General features: G+C 47.3%; 1 protein-coding gene across 1 annotated transcript in view; it reads left to right on the top strand.

The window, feature by feature from the left end:
* The window catches only part of LOC122368044 (inactive phospholipase C-like protein 1), a 74,770-nt gene that overhangs the window by 31,538 nt on the left and 20,974 nt on the right, over window positions 1–22,258 (top strand). The window contains 7 exon segments of the mRNA XM_043341640.1: window positions 5,449–5,564; window positions 5,984–6,047; window positions 9,375–9,468; window positions 11,974–12,177; window positions 20,039–20,159; window positions 20,768–20,939; window positions 21,228–21,396. Of these exon segments, the coding sequence (XP_043197575.1) occupies window positions 5,449–5,564; window positions 5,984–6,047; window positions 9,375–9,468; window positions 11,974–12,177; window positions 20,039–20,159; window positions 20,768–20,939; window positions 21,228–21,396 (940 nt within the window).

The following is a 22,258-nucleotide window of genomic DNA, read 5'->3' as shown; positions in this document are numbered from 1 at the left end:
ATGTCTGGAGCTGTAAATATCACCCCGTCTGGGTGGGCGGGCTGGCATTAACCCGCGCCCTGGTGGGGTCTGTTTATAACGCGACCTGGTGGGGGGGGGCTATTTTTTGCCCCCCCCCTCGTATCTCCGAAACTACTGGACGGATCCGCAAAATTCAAACGGCGTTCGATAGCCCTGTCAAATTTGTCGAAGGAAACCAAATTTCATTGACCTCGGGGTCACCGATGACGTCACAGGTCAGGTCAAAGATAAAATGTTTCACCGTTCACGGGGCTTCTAGGGAAAGCGCTATAACACCGAATAAAACGCATTTTGTCGAAAATCAGCGATAAGACGTCAGTTGTCTAGTACATATGTTGCTATTAGAGGTCACTGGTCATACCAGGTCAGGTCACAGGTCAGGTCACCAAAGGTCACCAAGGGTCACCCCATGAACCCAACTTTACTAAGGTTGTGCGATGCATGTTTTATGGCCAATTTTTCATTTCCAACCCAATGGTGTTGGTTATAAGACCATCAGGTACGGTTTAGGTCACTTTCTGGTGGAGGTCAGGTCAAGGTCAGGTCAAAAAAGGTCAAATTTTAAAGTTGATATTTTTGCATTAAATTGGTATCGATTCGATGCAGCTCGTCACGGGGAGTCTAATGGTGGTCTTTGTTTTGCGCTACGAGGTCTAGAATTGCTAAAAATTGAGTTTGAAAATTTGACGTCATCAATTTTGAACAGTTTTTTCGCTATAACTTCGCCAAAAAAAGAGGTATCAATCTAAAATTTGGTATGTGGATGGAAGGCGGTAAGGACTATCACATATATTCCGGTTTTTGCGAAATTCAAAAAACTTTTTGGATTTTTTGACTATTATATCCCAAAAATCTATTTTTTGATTTTTGGGGGTCAAAATCCAAAAATTTCAAAAATCCCAGATAGCAGTTTTGTAGCCCTGTCAATTTTACAGCTTTTATGTCCTTATCATTTTTCTGTATTTGCAAAGCTATAGGCCTGACAGCTCTTCCCGCGGAACCCTTTTTTGGGTCGAAAACGGCAGAACATGACGTCACTCTGACGTCATTTCCGGCTAACCTATCATAGCCTTTGGAAAAATTTTTGGTCACCATGTGTAAAATTGATGTCCGGGAGGGTACTGAAAGTTTGGTGACGATCGGCGCAGCGGTTCTGGAGATATATCGAAAAGTCTGGAGGGGGGGGGGGGGGGGCAAAAAATAGCCCCCCCCCCCCACCAGGGCGCGGGTTAACGCGGTCTGATGGTCTGACACTCCCCGGGACTGTCGGTCATTCTGATGGACATTTCGGTGTTGCATTGGAACTCTGTTGCGACACGCCTTCCGGGTAGGGACAGCCAAATAGTCGAGTCACCACATGGGGACGCACAGGTGTTGGGTGTCGGGTGATCTGACATTCAATATGGAAAAGGTTATATGTCGCTTCATGTAGATAGAAATGAAAACAACTGTCTGTCTAAAATCTTGTATGAGCCCAATTTTTAGTTATAACGTTGCTGATATATTCAATGTATTCCTCGCCACCGCCACTGTCAATATTTCACATTTATAGATCATTTTGCCTTAAAATGCGGATGCTTCTCCATCCCCCATAACTCTCGCGGTTCTGCCTGATCGAGGTTGTTTAGTGCTTCCGGTTGCCCGAACATAAGTGCCGCCAATGTAGATTATTGGCTATAGGCGGCTGCCTAGTTGCGAGGAACGGAACCGGAAAAGGACTAGAATACGGGGCTAGCCAGCTGAATACAAATCCAGTACACTACACAGGAAAATTACGGAGATAAGGACTGAAGTAACGAAATGATTCAATTTCGTCTTGAGATCAACTCCGGGCTGAAACAACTTCCAGTAGGAGCAATATCGGGAAAATAGACCAGCAAACGAAACGGAAAATAGAAATCGTGAAACGACATCACTTCCGAAATTGCATTTTAATGCTCCCTTGATTGCGTTTGTAGCTTCATAAGTCTTGGTACTGCTGGCTGCATTCGGCCTCACCAGGCTATATTTAATGTGTGTGGATTAGAAAATGCTGCATTTAAAGCTGAGTCCGTTCGCCTTAGCTATTCAATTGCTGCGACGCATCGGAGCACTTCTCCACTGAACTGAACGCTCACTCTCGGCAGATCAGATGGTTTCCTGGAATCCCCCTTAGTGTTCAATACATACTGTCGGAGCGAACTAAATCTGGCCCCGGGGACTTCCTGAATCTTGATGTCGCTTTTCGATCAAACTGTATTGGCTGGGCGGAGTACGCGTGTCGCACAGACGTCGGAGGAACACCGGGCTAACGCGCGTTGCACTGTTGCGTGTAGCTCTCTTCCTCTTGCGGTACACCGCAGTGAGGTAATTGTTCCTTGACAGGCAGGCTGCAGTATTAATGAGACGTTTACTTCCCGCCAATATTCGTGTATGACCAGCTAGGAAATGGAGTGTCAGGGTATGTGTCATGACAAGGATGTCCTCGTCGTGTATGCTTGGGTTCTGGGGAATTCAGCATATTTGACCGAGCTTTGTCTTCACCGATGTTTCAGGGTTGATTGAAGTGCATAATTGTTTCTATCGGGATTGGCCGATGAATATCTAAGGTATGCTAAGGTATAAAAATTAAAATTTGTTTTAAAACCTCTTTTGGTACAGTTTTCCTGATTGTCGTTGAAGGCATTTTGACAATTGAACGAGTTGGAAGCTTGTTGCCTTCAACTCGTTTTCTTCGACTAGAGGGAATCCCCTTGCAAGCTTCTAGGATCTAAACCGTTGATGTGGGAACAGCTGAAAGACACCGTCGCGTGACAGCACTTCATCTGGACATCAACTCACACATCGACGCACGCTTGTGCTCGAGATATAGTCACTGCTTGAGAGCTACGATGACTTCAACTACTAGTTGCGACTTTCTTTGAAAAAAAAAAAATAAGAATGACACGACTGATTCTTTTTTTGTCGCTGACTGAGAACAGCTAAGCTTGCCTCGTGGAGTGGAGTGGAATATTAAGTGTGCGGCGAACTTGACTTGATGCCACCGGAGCTACCAAATGCTGAATAGCTTAGATAAGACTACCACGGAGACCAGTCATGAGACTGACCGGCCACGGGGCCACGGGGCCGACAGACCCGGACCTGACCGACCCGCCGGCCAATCCGATCGATCTCGACCACAGTAAAGCCCACCATCACGGCAATCTGGCAGCTGTGACGTCACCGGACCCACCATAGTGGCAATATGTGTGACGTCATCAGATCCGAGATAGACGCAGTCTGCTTCGGATTGAATGCTAGGGCGCTGACCACGCGAAAACGCGTGTACGAAATGATGTCGCTGTATTTTAAGCCGTTTCAGTATTTTGGTTGGCTCCTATTCCTCGTACGCATTCCACGTGCACTGGTTAACATAATAGATGATAGTTTACATTATAGAACGTGATGATCCGTTTTATCCCATAGCTAATTATTTATCGGTTCTATTATCTGTGGGGCAATAATGAAGGAGGCACTATGCACATTTGTTGTTGACCGCATAGAGATCTTATAATATAAGATCTCTATGGTTAACCGGAGATAGTAACATAACATGAATTCATTTTTATGAAGCATGCTTTTAACTTTCTACCAAATTGAATTAAAGCGAAGCTCGAAAATAATCTTAAAATAACTGTTAGCTCGGCAAAGTTCAATAGTTCTAAAACGTCAATCCATCCACGATCCGCCAACCTCATGTCGGCTTCATCTATGACTGATGTGAAGAGGGCCGGCCTCCGGCTCGGCAATATTAATACAGCCTTGGCTTGATGTTAGATAAGAACCGCCTTTTCCACCCTAATCTGGCTATTTCCGCTCCTTAACGGGATGATCCGTTTTATCACCGTTGACTTGCAACGCGATTGTATTACCGTGAAGGCTTTAACTCCACAGAGACACGTATTAAAACACTGTTTGCAGGGAATGGTATATGAGTTGAAAGCTGGCACACCACTGATGGTAGAATTGGACACTGAACTAAGCGGCGAGGCACGAAAGCGTTTCGCGAATCGGAGCCCCTGGTAGACTGTACCGCATGACACGAACGCCTGAAATCACACTGTGCCGCACTACTTGAATACGGCTTACCTATGCCTTGGTTGTCCGGCGCGGATGAACAGAAGCTGTTGCTGCCGAGATTCATCGTTTATTGATGCTCACCCTGATGTTAATGCTTAATTGCAGATTTTTTTCACATTACACCTCAAAATATTTACAATAAGGTGGGGAAATCATTTATTATGTGTCATATTCCAATGAGCTCCTGAAATAACGATGGCCCTATTATTCAGTTATCATTCTAATTGAATATCTAAGTTTGTGCACACACAGCGGTCATATCGATATCACCATTTGCTCTTCCTGTCTCCTTATTTTTTTTTGGGGGGGGGAAGGTATATTAAAATCTGTAGTGTTTGTTTCGTTGCGCCGTCGTCGTTTTTGCCCCTGATTTTGCCCGTGTTTTTAAGCTTAACTTGACCTGACACTTGAAGCGTCTGATAAAGGATAAACTCATCATATTACCAGCATCTCATTTTTATTCAATCGAGGAATCACATTTTTCGCTAAAAGGGCTTTTATCTCAGTGATATTGCGAGATCTAACGTCTCGTTAGGGTTGTGATGGAATGCAATTTCTGTCCTAATCACCACGTTGTTTACAGATTCGTCGTTTTAATTTTCTGCTAGGGCATGTCGTTAGCAGAACGTGCGTCATTTGAATGCAATTGCCTTACTTCCGATTCAGCAGTATCAGTAGGCAGACGTATGAACGTAATCTATGCAAATAGAAGAGAAGTTATCCACTCTAATTCCTGTTATACAAAAGCAGCGTAGATATTGACAACTACAAATAAAACGATAACTTGGGTTGTGCCGTTCACCCTTTTAACCGATCTTTTGAGACCAATCGGCCCAGCCGTTATAAAAAGCGGCTTTTGCAAGGCTTGCACATGCGCACTTGCAAACGGAGGCCAATGACCATTGGATTTTATTGAAGGCCTATGACCATACGTCCATGGAATAAATTTGTGAGCTCAGTGAACAGACTTTTCCCCTTGAAGCTCGATCACATGCATATTGCACACTATACAGGCAATTGATCTCTAAATGCTGAACAGCATTAACTGAAAACAGTCCAATGGCGGCACTTTTTTGCTATTTCCTGTTAACTGATACATGCGTGCAACAGCAGCTCCCTCATGTCCGCCATCATATGACGGTGTTTTAAATCGTATACACCGACCTAATCCCCTCATAGTGCAGTCAGTTGAATATATATTTTCTGATGACTCTCCGGCTCGTTTCAGGAGTATGATAACCACAGGGCGGACGGCAACCCCCTCCTCAGCTCACTCTATGCGTTTTTTTTTTTTTTTTGACGTGATGTTGATGCTCCCGCTCGTTTCAGGAATATGATAACCAGAGGGCGGACGGCGATGTCAGGGGCATGCTCACAAGTCGGGAGTTTATCGACATGTTCAAGGAGATCGCCACCCGTCCCGACATCTATTTCTTGTTACTCAGGTAATTCTAAAGTTTGTTGTACGTCTGACCCGGTTCAGTGTGGAAGCACACTTTCATTCATCAAATTAGTGTCTCGTGTTTTCTCGCGGCTAGATTGGAGCCCTAAAATAGAGTCAGTGGGGAGTTTCAAGTAACAAATTAGCTGCTCTGTGTCCAGTTATGTCGGCACTTTATTTTCGTGCAACAATTTGTCCTGCTTTATGGCATCATAATTGTAGAAAGATGTAAGTTATTGTGTGGTTTTATCTTTTGTGCAAAGTTCTTGAAACACGTTTGTTACTTTGTTGCCATGAAATGTGTTTTACCTTTGCTATAATGCTAATTTGTACGCCAGCACGCTGTTTCATATTGATAATAGCGCCTTTTTAGATAACTAAAAAGGCGACACTAGTTAACTCCTGTATATTTGTATGTTTCAGGCATTCCAATAAAGAGTACATGACTGTAGAAGATCTTCACCTTTTCCTGGAAGGGGAACAAGGGGTAAGTTCTAACCGCCAACATGTGCTGAAAAATGATATTGCCAGTCAGTGCTTCGTCCGGTTTTCTTTTATGGCTCCCTCTCCTTGTTGCCATCTTTGACTGCGTGTTTATTTTGCTGGAGCGGCCACCACCTGCTAGAAAAGACGCCCCCGGGACAGCCGGCAAACTCAATCAATTTCCCCGGGGGTGGACGAAACGGTCGGCGATTCGATTCAATTCCCCGGCGGCCCATCGGCGCTCTGACCGAGCTGGGACAGCCACCGCTGAGGCTGGCTGGCCGGGCCACCGCAATCTCTCGCACTGCTGCCCGGCACCCCCTCCCCTCTCCGCCCCGCCCCTGCCGCCCTTCCCTTCCCTGACATCACACGCCATACACGGACACGCTCCCTAACCGGCCAACACTCGGTCAGTGGCCTCTGGTTCCGGCAGAGAAAGACAGAGGAGTACCATCGGGGAGGTCTAACACGGCGCTAAGTATGCGGGACATGTCTGTTGCGGATATTACTACCCGTCTGGGGAATTAGACCGGCTGCCGCTGGCTGGAGGAAAGCAGAGGGTGGGAACGGGGAGAGAGAAAGAGAGAGAGAGAGAGAGAGAGAGAGAGAGAGAGAGAGAGAGAGAGAGAGAGAGAGAGAGAGAGAGAGAGAGAGGGGGAGAGAGAGAGAGAGCAACTCATACGAGCGGCATTATTTCGTAAGAAATTCATTCAAATATCTTTCTAGATACAGAAAACCTAAACTGAACATCGCAGAGCCTCGAAAATCGGGAATGCTTTCTAGTCACGTCTATGGTATAAACCCTTCGGCTGTTCTAAATGCAGCTCTCCATCTTCCAATAAAGCTGATTGTCTGCTTTGTTCGATTGGGGGGTCGATGGCCAATAACGACAACCGGGCACAATCCTCATTGGTTCACCGAAACATCGATGAAACGGGACATTCATGGAGGCTCTCGATGGAAAATGAAAAATGAAACGTCCGAATTCGATTGAATAAATTTACGAAATGCAGGATGCGTCGTTTCAAGTTTCATCTATGCTTATGTAAGATTTTCTGTCAGGCACAAGTTGCGCAAATTTCCTTCTTTACTTTGGAGTCGTAAATCCGATGGTTACCCAAAGAAAGGGAAACATGATGAGGGGTTGACCATTGGCCAATCGCTTGCCTTGGAATGCATAGAATATACGAGCAGCCTTATAATGTTTATTGGTATCGTACCGACGTTGTACTAATCATCATCATCATCATCATCATCATCATCATCATCATCATCATCATCATCATCATCATCAGCCATCATCGTCTCCAAGGCTGCCCGACGTGTAAATTTACAACTGATCGCAATCTATATCATGCTATTGAAATCAGTGCTTATTTTATAGTTAGTTGCTTTTTAGCGTTCATATCTCAATCTTGAAAAAATATGGTATTTGTAGGTGCAACTTTCAATATTTCTTTAGCATCTATATCCAGCTGCCTAAACTGCATCTGAAATAACATTATGCATCTGAATCCACACCAGAATTGAAATGATGCCTAAACTGTTCAGGCATCATTTCAATTCTGGTGTGGATTCAGAATTCAGATGCATAATGTCAATATGATGACAGGAAAACATTGCAGAGAATACATTGTACGACTCTCCAATACAAATATCAAATCACTAACATAACATGGCGTCCATCAATGTTTTATGTGACGTAAGACCCGATATCTGCCTACTTGCGATTCAGTGACAGAAGTATACAAATAAATAATTCATCTGAGGGTGACTGATCTCGTGAAGGTCGCCGCGGCCTGCGGTGCCAGCCGGGTCACCCCTCGCGTCTTCACCCGTCTCTCTGCCCCCCCCCCCCGCCTCCCACTCAGGAGATGCGACTGTGAAGCGTTGCGGCCCCGAATCTAAAAATAGACGGGGGTGGCGTCGTCAGTGGGTCAGTGGCGCGCACTGTCTCGCTGTCTGGGAACTGGGGGTAACTGTCACTGTGTGCTGCTTGCTGGTTAAATGCCCATGGAAGCACGGTAGATCGATTTGTGCTAGGCTTTTCCTGGCTGTAAACGTTGAGAAACAAGAAAGAGTGTTATGTTAAACTAGTTACTTTGCAGGTTTTGCCCGTAATGTCGTTTTCAATTCATCCTGCATTACATGATGTTGTCGATAATTGTTTTTAATACATAGGTGCCTGCGGTGATGATAAATATGCTGAAGTTATGAATTGGGAAGATGATTTTTTTTATAATTATCTCCTGTCAAATTTACTCCTATATTGTACGTTATTTTTATTGCCATCGATATATTAGTTTTTCATTGTAAATTGTTATCTTTATTATAATCAACTGCCCCACCAGAAATGTGACTATTCTTTGAAGTTTTTTTGTCACTTCAACCACTCATGCATTTTTATTTTAATGTCTCATCGGATTTTGTGTGTGCCTTCGGTGAAGCAACATTCAACCCTTGACGATGCATCACACACACCGGAAACTAATCTTAACTCTTCCGTTTAGTTTGATCGGAGACTCTGAAATGTTTACTTTCGAGTTATTGCCAATAAAACCCGGCGGGTCAGGTGGGATTGGCAGAATAGACACTCCTGTCACGTCTGCACATTTCAGAGGTGTCAGTACGTGTATACCGGGATTTTATGTCACGCTACTGCTCCTTAATTTGTTTTGTGTATGGGTTTACGAGTAAATAAGCGAGTGTGTTTTCAAAATTACTTTTGATGGCCATAAAGCTTCCAAGTCTTTGGTTTGGTACTTCCAACTTTGGTAAGTCTTATGCGACACATCTGGAAAAATCTGAAATAAATTCGTTTCCTTGAAGTCTATAGGAAAAAGATGCTCATTTCATTGAACTTTGTCACCGCTAAGTGCTTTAGTTTCTCGTATCAGGACTGCATTACCTTATCTGCAATTATGGGAATGAATTGCGATCGCCACTTTTCACAATCTGAAAGAAAGTCAGTTGGACTTCGGTGATCGTAACTTCGCCAGCGCTAGTTAAGTTATGTTGCATTATAAAGGATAGTCTGCGGAGAGTCGTCTGAAAGACATTTGGGAAAATTTGACAGTGCTGCTACCCAATGTATAGAATGTAGGACTGGCAGATGGAGAGAACATAACAAAATGACAGGTGAACGGCTAGTTCACGGCTCCGCCAGCTATAAACTACCCTTGCTCGAGAGGCAGCTAACATCTAAACACCGACTCATGCGTCACTGCTGTTTCTTATTCCCCCTGACTCGTGACCCATGTTCCTTAACTAGTATCTAATACCATACCCTGCCGTGTGAGACCAACAACTTACCTCGCGTTTCTGTCCTCAGATGACGGGTTTGACATGGGAGAAGTGTATGGACATCATCAAACACTACGAGCCAAACCCGGAGTCTCAGAGGAGTGGTCAGCTCATGATAGACGGTGAGTGCTCTGTCAATCCCTCCCTCTTCCCTCTGGTGAGTGCTCCCTCTATCCTTTCCTCTTTCCTCGCTCCTTCGCACGCCTTCGCACCGCTGCTTGACATGGCCCGTGACGGGCGACAGCTTGCACCTGCCACCTCGTGGATGACAGGCCGACAGGACAAAACAGGTGCTGAGTTGAAAATGCGAACTACCGCGCTGCGTAGTGTGAGATAGTGCGACGCTGGTAGTTCTTGATAAGTGATCACTGATCGTGCATCACTTGCGATGCACGAGCGCCTCGAGAGACAGGCCCAATGCAGTGAACGTGAGGTAGGTGTACTGGACTCTCCGCCGGTACTGTAAACACACGATCGCAATCAGTGGGATTGCCCACGATTGTCGGGGCGCCGACCCGACAACTGGTCTCCGCGAAATCGTCAGCGAAACCATCGGGCGGATTGAGCCGTCCACCCGCGCCGTCACTAACAGCCTGAGCATCGATCGTGCGGGATCTCAAGCTGCTGTTTTGGTCTGGGTTTAAGCTACAAGCTATTCGAGCTCAAGTTTTGAAAGAGGTATTTGTGGTAAATTCCCTTGGAGCCAACTTACCGGAAAACTTGGCATTCACGCTCGGAAATGTGTGCAGCCTTGTAAAAACACATTTAATATTTCACTTACAATTGCAATCTGATAGTACCTAACCTACATCGCAGCTTTTTTCATTAATTTTTCAAACAGGAGCCGTCGGTGTCCCTCGGTGCCAATGCGAGCTCCTCGGACGGTAAATGATTAGGTCACTGAACGCTGAACAGGCGCCTGCCACATAGGATGCATCTGGTCTGCCGGATTTCTATTTAGCTGTAAGCACGTTTGCATGTCCCAGCGGCCATGAATATCGAATGGAGCGGCTGCGCGCGTGTCAGCCCGCACCCGGCGGGCTCGGACCGTGTTATGTAACTCAAATGTCCACATCAATCTGCACAGTCGACTCATTATGTCCATCCACATCCCGGCTGTCCAGCCGAGCAATGGACGGAGCTATTCCAGGGAGTTCTGAAATACGCCGCCTCAGCCACTGAGTTTGTACGTGAGCGGTCGCCACGGCTGGTACGTGACAACGGCCTCTTCAGTCTTCTCACCGGTGGGAGACACGTGAGTGAGGGGGGGGGGGGACTCACTCGACCGGGGACGCATCAGGTGTGCCTGCTTCTGGTGTACTATTTCTGACCCAGCCAAGGAGTGCGTTTATTTTTGGTGCGGAGGTAGCGGCGCTTACTGAGGATCAGGCGCTCTTAGCGCAAATCGAGACCGAAAGCTACGCTCCTCTAAAATTGTCTCAGCTGTTCGGAGAAATCAGGTATTGGATTGAAGTGCTGCTGGAGTCAAATAAGATCAGCCGTGTCCAGATATAGGTATGATTGAAATGCATGTCGGGTGTAAGACTTCTCAAGTTGCTCCGATATTATTTCTGAGGTGGTATTTTTGCCTTGGCAGTGACGTTTTTGAACTGCATAGCTGTAATAAAAATGGAACAAGAATTACGTCTAAAAATATTTTATTTATTTGAGCACTTGGACTCAATGTGATCATTTATGAATAAAGGGCAGCATATTTCCAGGTTGACGTGCAGACAGCATACAATTCCTAGACTCAGAACTTACGATTAAAAGAATGATTTATGAATTGTTGAGTAACCAACTTCAATTTATTAATTCTTATGAAGATAAAGAGTACCTAACAGTGTTCATACATGCCTGACTTCAATCGACAAGGATCCATGCTAGTACGCTGGTTCAACCAGTGTTCTTCAAATCATCTAACTCAACAGGCACATCCTTCACGAATTTCGGACACGGAATTTCGGCTTCAAAGCAGCGCACCATGCGGCACCGATTCTCCAGTCTGCTCTCCTGTCTCTCTGATCTTACCTGTGTTTGTTTGCTCGAACACGACAGTAACTCGGTTCCATCCATCTCCGAGCAGACCGTGCATTTGTTTGCCATCTGCCTGTGTCGCACAGGCGTCCGGCCTCGTCCGTTTGTGTTCGGCCGCTGGTGTATGCGTGGGGGCGGTCGCGCCGACTCGCTTATTTGGTCTGCGCACGGAACGCGTGCCTGCGCTCCGGTACACGCGGCGTGTTTAGGCGATTGTAACGCACAGGTAGTCTGACGCAGAGGTGGGATGCAGCGGGGAAGGAGACGTGCTCTCGTATGCATTGTTAATGCTTTTGAAATAGTTATTTCAGGACGGCAACACTGTCTTGAAGTTTGCATTGAAAGCTTGCATCTTACTTGTCAGGCGAAAAAAGAGGTGCTGTTTATTCAGACATCAACTTATCTTCAAATCAGGCTAGTTTTATATAACTACCTAAAACCATGCAATGTCTCGCTTATAGATTTTGCAATGACTAGACTTTGTCCGTCGTCAGTAACCGTCGTGTTCCCGCTGTCTTTGGGAAGTTCTGAGCCTCTTTCTGTCTTTTCTGCAGGCTTCACCCGCTCTGACCCCTGTGTCTTTTCTGCAGGCTTCACCCGGTACCTGCTGTCTGCCGAGTGTGACGTCTTCAGCTGGCGGCACCGCAAGGTGTGTCAGGAGATGACCCACCCGCTGTCTCACTACTTCATCTCGTGCTCCCACAACACCTACCTCATGCAGGATCAGCTGCGCGGGCCCTCCAGCGTCGAGGGGTACATCCGCGCACTCAACAATGGCTGCAGATGCGTCAAAGGTGGGTGCTGCGCTCGGCAGGGAGGGAAGGAAACGCTATGGCTATGGCGCCAGGATTCACCGCCTAATGCCGGTGCCTGCAGAGGGTCACACAAATAGCTTACCGAAATATGGCCGTTCTTCCTAATCATAGCTATTGTATTCTTTTACACTGCCACACGTCATGGCCAATGGAAGTTGCGTCGTCCCAAAAAGCAATTAGCATATCAGCCTGCTGAATGTTAAGATCAAAACAAACATTTCTTTATTCTTTTTTTCGGCAATGTATCGCCTTCCGTTGGGTTTAAATGAGATTGTTAGTTGTCACCTTTTTTTACTTGCCCGTGCACGATTTTTTTCATTCTATTCCAAATCATCTTTTCTTCCTCCGTCCTCGACGGCTAGTCAAAATCCGAATAAGAAGATGTGAGCAACGCATCGAGCAGCGTAACTATTTTGTGATTGAGTTACAATCCTCCTAGTCTCCCATCGCTGAGCTGTCAGTCGAGCAGAACTCGTAAGCTCCATCGATTCCTGTCAACTCCGCAGTTTCACAATCCGAGCCTAAACAGCAAAAACATCCGTAGGCGACGTGTTTCCAGTCTCTGAAGGAATCCCCGATTTGCGCCGTGTTTCTGCCTCTGCGACACCAATCAACAGGCCCGCTAACCCGCCGTTCGCGCCCTGCTAGGACAGGTCGACTGAAGATGGGCCGCAGAGGGGGCGATGTTTGCTCTGATCCCATCTGTCTGTTATCGCCGGTGATCATTAGTCAGAATCGTTAGGAATAGGACAGCCCCGTTTCCGACGATCCATCCCAGATTACGGCTCAGAGAATGGAACGGTCGGGTCGCTTTCCTTCTTCTTTGCCTCTCTCTCTCTCTCTCTCTCTCTCTCTCTCTCTCTCTCTTCTCTCTCTCTCTCTCTCTCTCTCTCTCTCTCTCTCTCTCTCTTTCTCTCTCTCTCTCTCTCTCTCTCTCTCTCTCTCTCTCTCTCTCTCTCTCTCTCTCTCTCTCTCTCTCTCTCTCTCTCTCTCTCTCTCTCTCTCTCTTCGCTCTACTGTTTCCATCTTTTGTCGTACATTCTCGCTCATCCGCGTTTCCTCTTCCCGCTCTTCTTCCGACATTTTGGTTATTTTTCTTCTTTTTCATTTTTTTATTTGCATAACAGTTATTTGATATTTGATGCCTGTAGTTTATGCATTATGATTCCCTGCAGAAGCAAAGGACTTGCTGACGCTTATCTTTTTTGCCTCACCGTTACTGCTGGTGGCTGCATTAGTTTGGGTCCGACGCCTCCCAGTAAATTGTCTAGCGAACTTTGGTGATCGTTTGACACGCCGGATATTTCCCATTTACCTAGTTACAGAAGTTTGCTTCGCTTCCGAGGATCGCGATTCTCTCGGCGTATTTCCGTTCTTCTTCGGGCAATATTGCTGCCATCGTTATTTGTTTGGCAGCGCAAACAGCGTCCCTGTAGTGCCGATATATGGCCACTTAGACTCCATCTGGGCCGGCGGCTACGCCACGGTACTCGGCTTGCGCCGGGGGTAACGATACAAATACATTTCATATATCGCTTGGCGGAATTTTCTGAAATGTTTTGACTTATATGGGCTTTCAGTGTCGCTTTATATAATGTATTTTAGTCTGTTATGTAAACAAGATTGTTTGACGAACAACTTTCATCCCAAATATTCGTACCGTGGTGGTTACACGCGACAACAAAGGGCTGCCTAATATCCGCGTCGGCATGGCGACACTGTGCTCACAGGCGGCTGACGAAATTGGGCTATCATCTGGCTGGCTATTTTTCGAGCTGTCCCAGTGTGGGAGTTGCCAGGCGAGCGTGCAGCCTCATCCCTGCTGTTTGCCGACGTGGCAACGTTAAACGGACGGCCTACCGGATACTCTCTTGCTATTTACCTCGAGTGTTGCACTGTCCGGGGCTTTGTTAGTGGACGCTGGTCTAAGTTGTCGAAGGGGGATCGTTTTTCCGTCTCTTTAAATAATGGTCACTGAAACTAAAAGCCCGTGTTATCGCTGAGGGGGGTTCGTGTCAGTTGTGAAATGTCATGCGATATGGACAAAGATTAAGGTTTGAACGCCAACAATTATTAACCCGCGCACCGACGGGGGGGGGGGGCGGATATCCGCCCCCCCCCCCCTGAGGTTTTTCGCGAATAGCGGGAAACGCCGCGAAATTTGGTATGACTATTCCCTTATCAATTTTACACATGGTGTGCAAGTTTGAACCTCCTACCTTTCAAGGTCAGGTCACCAGGTCACTTTGAATGACCCAACCTCAAGTCACTTTTTTGCAACTTTGTCACCGTGCCAGAGCTACAGTAGATGTCGGAGGCCTTTGAAAGTCGCAGGATGTTATTAGGTCATTAGTAGCTACAATTTGTATATCTCGGAATTTTGATATCGGTGACCTAAGGTCAGGTCAATTTCGCGACCTCCCCATTATAAGTCAATGGGGGAAAAATCAACTCCCTGTTTTTACCACTAAAACGGGTCGGAATGGCCCCATATACCATACATGACTTCATATACGATCAACCTTCACTACCTTGAGGTCTGTTTTGCTGTTGGGCAGCTGTGAGGTCATGTGACGTCATCAAAGGTCACCAAAGGTTTTTGGCCAATAACTCCGTACAGGAACAAGATACAGACGCGTGGATGGTCTCATTGTGTTCAGCTCGTCAAGACGCATCGAATGATATACATGATGACCTCGAGGTCACGTGACCTGAGGTCAACCTTTGACCTTGACCTTTCGAGGTCAACATATATATCATTCGATGCGGATTGACGAGAGGATCACGGTGATGCCCTTAGTTTGTTCCTATCTTGACTAATTCGAAAGTTATTCGAGAAAAACTCTCTCCATATTTAGCACCGCCATTTTGGCTTTTTCGACCCCTGTGACGTCATCTTTGACCTGACCTGAAAATGACCTTAGTAAAAATTGTAGATCTTGACCGTGCGTATCCGATGCCGTTTACCGCTTGTCGCTATCTTGCTTCGTTCTCGAGATCTCAGGGGGGGGCGGTCATCCGCCCCCCCCCCCCGTCGGTACTAAGTTGGCGCAGACCCCCGTCGGTGCGCGGGTTAAGTGTTTGACACATGAGAGTTAATAAAATAATCAATTCTGAATAACCAAACATCTGTCATATTGAGAAGTCTCACGAATAGTGCAATTTTGCCTATCAGCTATCGCCTATGAGAGAACATGTGTCAAATGGAGGTCTCGTTTTTCCTCTCTTTAGACGTTTTCTTCTATTTCAATTACTTGCCCTAAATCGTTGACCCAACCGCATTCTAGTATCCTTCCCCAAGATTTGCCTGCAACTGCAAGTATCCGTCAATATGGTGGCGCCTAATAATAGTTGATGCGACCCACATCGCGGCGTCATTCCCCGACTATTTCCAGGTCGATCAATAGTCATTCGCAGCTGCGCCGAGTCGCGCCGCCTTTGGCCCGTCTGTGGCGATATTGTCCGGCGGCACGAGCGTCCACCCGTTCGGCGCCGCGTGCCGGTGCCCTCTGCCCTTTGCCTACCCTGCACCTCTCCCTAGCACCTGATCGGAGCCGCTCTCGCCTCTGCCGTGGTTGCCCCTCTCTCGAGGCGACGTCGCCTGCTTTACATCTGAACGATGGGCCGGCGGCACGGGGCAGAGCCACGGGATTAACCCGCGAGTTGCTGGGGGGGGGGGGGGCGTTAAACGCCCCCACTTTTTTCGCCGGGCCATAGCATAAAAACGGCGCGCCGCAGGCGCGCCAAATTTTGGGTACCTGTAGGGAATTGATTGAAGTTTATTGTGACAAAGTTTAAAAAAAAATCGGTCGGAAAATTTTTGAGATATCGAGGTTTTAGTGACGTCATGATTTCTGAGTTTTCGACCAAAAACGGCATATGTTCAAAAAATCATATAAAATCACAGAATAGACATACAGACATGCCGTAAACGCCATTAGACTGCCAATACTATGAACAATCAGATGGCTATCTTCGATTATTGATTATCGTTCCGCATTTTTCAAAATCTTGAACTGAATCTTGGCAATTTCTCGTGACTACTTAACGACCATGATACATGCATTTCTTAAATTGAACTTTTTTAGCCAAACACGTACACATATGATAAAATGAATGTCACCATCGTGCTCTACGCCCCAAATTACCCATAAAACATGTGTCACAGGCTGCGAATATCAGTTTTTATTTCCGGGGATATGTGCCTGCCCGGTTGACCTGACCTTGACCCTGACCTATGCTTGACTGACCCCTGCATGGAGCTGACACTCTTGTAGGCCTTCTATGATTGATTGTGCACCGTTTTGACAAAGTTTATGACGAGAGGCGCCCATTGCGAAGTCCTGAAGTCCATGCTACTGAAAGCCCCATTCAGGTGTTTGACCTGACCTTGACCTGACCTGTGACCTCAAAATTCAACTTTAAAGTACTCATCTGAAGCGTCTCGTCGCGTTCTTTCGTTTGCCGCCTCGTGCGTTTCGCTGCGCCTATTGGTTCTCGAGTTATCGGCTGGGGGCGTTTAACGCCCCCCCCCCCAGCAAACGGTGGGTGGCGAAATACCCCAGCAACTGCCGGGTTAAGTGCTGCCGCCCGCCGTTGTGAATAGCAAGGAGTGTTGACTGGCGGCGGAGTGGCACCACCAAACCGATCGATAGCCTACTCCATGGTGCGTTTAGGCAGGCAGCTAACAGGCGGTTACTGGCACCCAGTTGACCGCGACAAATTATTGGAATGCTAAGTGAAACAATAATGATAACCGAGGACTACCCTACCGCAATTCATTTTGTCAAACTAAGTGCCTAATGAAATACAATTTATGCTCTGCAATACGAGTAAGAGTAGATATGCGGGCGTGTGAGACCGTTCGTTTGAAGACAGGTGCCTTTATTTAGCGTATAATTAGCTTGCCGGGATAGTCATTATAAATGGAGTATGTATCAGGGCTGCGGAGTCGGAGTCGGAGTCGGAGTCGGAGTCGACAGTTGTGACCGGAGTCGGAGTCGGAGTCGGAGTCGATTTTAGAAACCCGAGCCGGAGTCGGAGTCGGAGTCACCGAAAATCTGTCGACTCCGTGCAGTCCTGCTAGGTCTGCGGAGTCGGAGTCGGGAGTTAGAGTCGGTCGGAGTCGACAATTCTGCCCGGAGTCGGAGTCGGAGTCGGAGCTGGTTTTTGAAAGCCTGAGTCAGAGTCGGAGTCGGAGTCGCCGAAAATCCATCGACTCCGCAGCCCTGGTATGTATCTATAATTATATAGTGAGAGAGTTTCACGGAGGCGTTTTCTTTCTTCTTCAAGATGCATGATTTATTAATTATTCGTTTTATTACGGCGCAACTGTAAGATATATTGTAGCGTTTTAGGTAGCTCGGATGGTTGTACGCACATGTTTATGCCGTTTTGTAGTTCCAAACTCCCAGCATATACCTAATAATTAAAAAAAAAAAACACTGGTTACTACTCGAGCAGCTATCAAACTTTCGGAGCACGGGCATGCCTATCTCTCAGACATTGTAGCAAGCACATCATTCAGGCGCTCGTGTTGCGGCACAGTATCATTCAGGCGCAGTGCGCCGTGCGGCAGAGTAGCATTCAGGCGTTTGCACTGCGGCCTGCGGGACAGTCTACCTTCAGGCGTTTGTACTGCGGCACAGCATCATTCAGGCGCTTGTGTTGCGGCGCAGCATCATTCAGGCGCTTGTAGTGCGGCAGAGTAGCATTCAGGCGTTTGTATGTACTGCGGCCTGCGGGACAGTCTACCTTCAGGCGCTTGTACTGCGGAACAGTCTACCTTTAGGCGTTTGTACTGCGGCACAGTATCATTCAGGCGCTTGTAGGGCGGCAGAGTATTATTCAGGCGTTTGTGTTGCGGGACAGTCTACCTTCAGGCGTTTGTACTGCGGCACAGCATCATTCAGGCGTTTGTACTGCGGCACAGTATCATTCAGGCGTTTGTGTTGCGGTACAGGATTATTCAGGCGCTTATACTCCGCTTACACGACACACCTTACATAGTAGCATCATATTTCGGGTGACTGTTGGTGGGTACAACCGAGGCGTGAGCCGAGCCTTGGTGTTGTTTTTTTTTTTGCTTCCCCTTGGTTTTGATGTGATAGGATTGCAAAGTAAGTTATATCTTATTTCGCTGTGTTAATCTTACATCTCGCATAATACTATGAAGTCACATAGTTTATATTATCTTTATCAATTCTTTGAATTGTGTAGGCTTCATAATTATGCTAATTTGTACCTAACCATCTTATATGCGCCGAAGTTTGAAAACATTCAACAATAAAATCGCTTGTTTATTCTTCACGCTCCCATTTCGCAGTCACCCTATTCACCGGAATAAGGGTGGACAAACGGTCGTCTAATTACGCCACTTATCGCCCTGCGTCGGAAGCGCGGTGGTCGGGTGGTTGTTTGTTGTCACTGTTCGGCGGCGGCGGCGCCGCTGTCAGCGTGGGGCTGACGTATGACTGTAATCGGGCCAGAGCAGACGGTACGACCGGCCAGACGGACGGAGGGGCCTCGGCGGCACCGATCGGCAAGGAAGGGCTGGGGGACTCGGTGAACTGCTGTTGGAGGTGTGATGATTGTCAGGGAATCGGGGTGTCTGTCTGGCAGGGGACCGTGTTGTTTCGTGATGGCATACAACTTCCCGGACTTTGCTGGTGATGTAACAACGGGTGCTGGAATCAAGTATGTTGGAGTTTCCACCTCTTGGTCGCAGAGCACTGACTGCGGCTTCATCCGCTGCCTACATAAATATACATCATTTGAATACATCCATTGATTGTCGTGAGTTACATCACCGGCTACCGCCACAGGCTAGCCTTGCTGGCCACCACCAGGTCCGACAGTCGATAGATGCTAACTGCTCAGCTTGCCAGCGACCGTAAGCGCCCGTCTAGCCACCGAACGCTAGCCGGCTAACCGACTGCTAATTCTTTACCGGTAACGATTGGAACGCTAGCATCGCCGGTCATTGAACGCCGGCCATTGGAGTCTAATCAGCGTCTAGCCAGAGCGCTGGCGCTGATCGATAGGCGCTGACTCCCCTCTGACCGATTACTGATGGCACAGGAGGGACGGACACACGGGTCCGGCTCTCCTCTCCACTCTCTCTCTCTCTCTCCCCTCCTCGCTCCCTCTGGTCCCAGTTGCCGGACCCTGCCAATCGTCGGAAATGTCACGGCCTGCCGACATTAGCGCCGTGACCCGTCGGCTCCCGCGAGATAGCGAGTCGTGATGCTGTGCTACTCATGCATGCACTTATGGGATCAATATCTTGCAGCAGTCAAGGCTGCCTCATTCTTGTCCCGTATTTCTTATACCCTCAAAGTTCAAAGACACCGTCTTGAGTGACACCTCAGTGTTCCCTGATCGCTACAATAATGGTGGCAGTGCGAATGTGGAATACCAAGAAAGTGAACCCTTTGAACCTGAATGTTAATTCGTACTAAGACTGCCGTCGACACTTCAGAATGTCTAGACTTGGCTCTGGCCGCAGCGTACCCACTTTGGTACGTAGAGTTCATATCACATTGTCTCATTAAGCAACACCAATCTAAAGCTGATGCCCCGTCTGCCCGACTGGTAGCAATAGCTCAAAATTATCCGTCTGATCTCCAACTGTGTACCAATATATGAGCTGAGTCTACAAGAAAGGGAATGAGATTCTTTTCCAAATGAGTCCCTTACCACTTCAGTGACTGCGGTAGAAATCCGAAGCCAATAAAAACACTCTAACACTCCGATTCAGAATGCTCCCCGAAGTGCAATGATTGGAATGAGCACGCAACTTTTTTAATTTGCCTGCTGACACTGATCGATTCCTCCGCAGTGGACTGCTGGGATGGTCGAGACGAGGAGCCGATGGTCTACCACGGCAACACTCTGACCTCCCGGACACCTCTGCTGGATGTCGTAAAAACCATCAGCGACTACGCCTTCGAGGTGTCCGAGTGAGTTCCGGGCTCTCCCGTAGTCAGCCTCCGGCGGTATTTTGTGTGGAACGCTTTTGTGGATTCCTTTATCTGAAAAATGAATGCTGTTTTGTAATTCTATTGTGTCATATACCACACAAGGCTTTTCTTTACAGGAATACGGCTTTCGTTTTAACGGCCACTTTTATGACAAACTGTGACGTTAATGCCACAATTTTCCTTACAAGACGTTTCAGTTTTAGCTAGTTTCCGCAAGATAATGCTTTGTGTCGACAGCCTTCTGGTCTTCAACAAAAATATTGCTAACTTTCAGGATGTTATTCAGTTCTGAGAGATTTCTTTGACTTCTCCACAAACATGTCTTTCTATCGATAGTTTTGTTCTAGTTAGTTTCCTATTGGATTGTCAATCTTCTGTACCGTAATGCGTTTCGATATTAACCGGGGTAGACAGCGGAAGTATTTATTCTTTACAAACAGTTGGAACAGTTTGTCTTTTGCTTACATTATACCTACTGGTCGTCAACAAGCAATCATTTCTATAGAATCCATCTTTATGAAGCGAAATCAATCACGTTTTCTACAAATCGTCGAAGTTAACCCACTGACTCCATCTGTTATCTGCAGCTACCCGTTGATACTGCATTTGGAGAACCACTGCAGTCGACCGGTGCAAAAGCGCATCGTCCAACTGCTGCGGGATACTCTGGGGAAGCGGCTGTATGTGCACCCGACCAACTGCCGCAAACAGGTCACTGAGCTGTCCCCGCAGGAGCTCAAACACCGCATCCTCATCAAGGTGAGATAGCTGCCCACTCATGCCCAACTCTTTCTCAATCAGTATTATGTTTTTTCCTTCCTAGAAACTATTGCTTGTGTCCTGTTAATCGATTCCCGAATATTATTTTTATAATAAAGCGTTAAAATATACGAGTCACCGGATGCTTCTACATTCGCGACGTACTTTAGTCGTATTACATCGGAACCGATATCAATCCTGTATCCAGACATGCATCTACCCAAGATTCTTTCAAGCATAGTGCATGTAACTATCAAATATTCCTTCCCCGACGTCGGTGTGCCGCAGGGTAAGAAGCTGCCGGCCGGTACTGAGGGTGACGGAGATGTCAGTGACGAGGACGAGGGCGGCTCGTACCGGGCCGACTCCCGCAAGGTGCCGCTCTGTCGCGAGCTCTCTGACCTCATCAGCCTACACCGGACACGGCTCACGGAAACAGCCGGCCTCAAGGAGCGAGGTGGGTGGCGCTGGGGAGGAAGGAAAGGGGTGGGATGGGAGGGCTGGGGGCGAGATGGGACGGGACGGGAAGGGACAGGACGGTACAGGGTGGGACGGACGGGAAGGGACAGGGCGGGACGAGACGGGAAAAGGCGGAACGGGACGGAACTACGTAAACGTGAGGGAAGCCGGGAGAGGTGGGATAAGACGGAATGAACGAGATATGCGAGATGGGATGGGATGTCGGGCCTATTGGGATTGGAGGGATCGAGCGGATGGTCAAACCACAGGTTGGAAGGAACGACACATGTTGAATGTTGATGCTAAGGCAAACCATGACTCTAAGTTTGACTTTCAGCCGAACTGGGCATGAAAGTCGGCTTGTAGTCTGTGTCAGTGTCAGTTCAGAGCATCGGCGATAACAATCTGTTTCGTGGTATTGGACAGCTATTTTGGTCTTCCTTTCCATTAACTTGTACTGCAGGAGTGTGTTGGTTGCTGTTTGCTGACAGGACTACCTTGTAACTGCCGGGGATTATCACGCCAGTACATCGTTTTTGTATGTTGTTACGGTCAGTCCGTCCCATCACTATATCTGCTTTGCAGGAAATTGTCTATGTTTTTCTTGCACTATTCTCATCCATGTATTGTCATTCATTATGGCTTCCAAGTTCTGTTTTTACAGATGGTTTGCACAGTAAATGCATAAACGTATTTATAACCAGCGTGTCGTTCTTTCAATGTTGAACATTTCCCTAAAACTGTCCAGTGTCCATCATTACGGCTGTCCTGTCGCGGTGGCGGACCATCTCTCGTTAGTTTTGGTCACTGATCCGACTCACAGGGTACCGACTGGTCAGCCGCGGAGGGCTCGTCTCACG

Source organism: Amphibalanus amphitrite, unplaced genomic scaffold (genome assembly GCF_019059575.1).
Source record: "Amphibalanus amphitrite isolate SeventyFive unplaced genomic scaffold, NRLGWU_Aamphi_draft 000917F_arrow, whole genome shotgun sequence".
NCBI classification, from domain to species: Eukaryota; Metazoa; Arthropoda; class Thecostraca; order Balanomorpha; family Balanidae; genus Amphibalanus; species Amphibalanus amphitrite.
The sequence above is the reverse complement of the archived record's forward strand: the minus strand, read 5'-3'. Positions and strand labels throughout refer to the sequence as shown.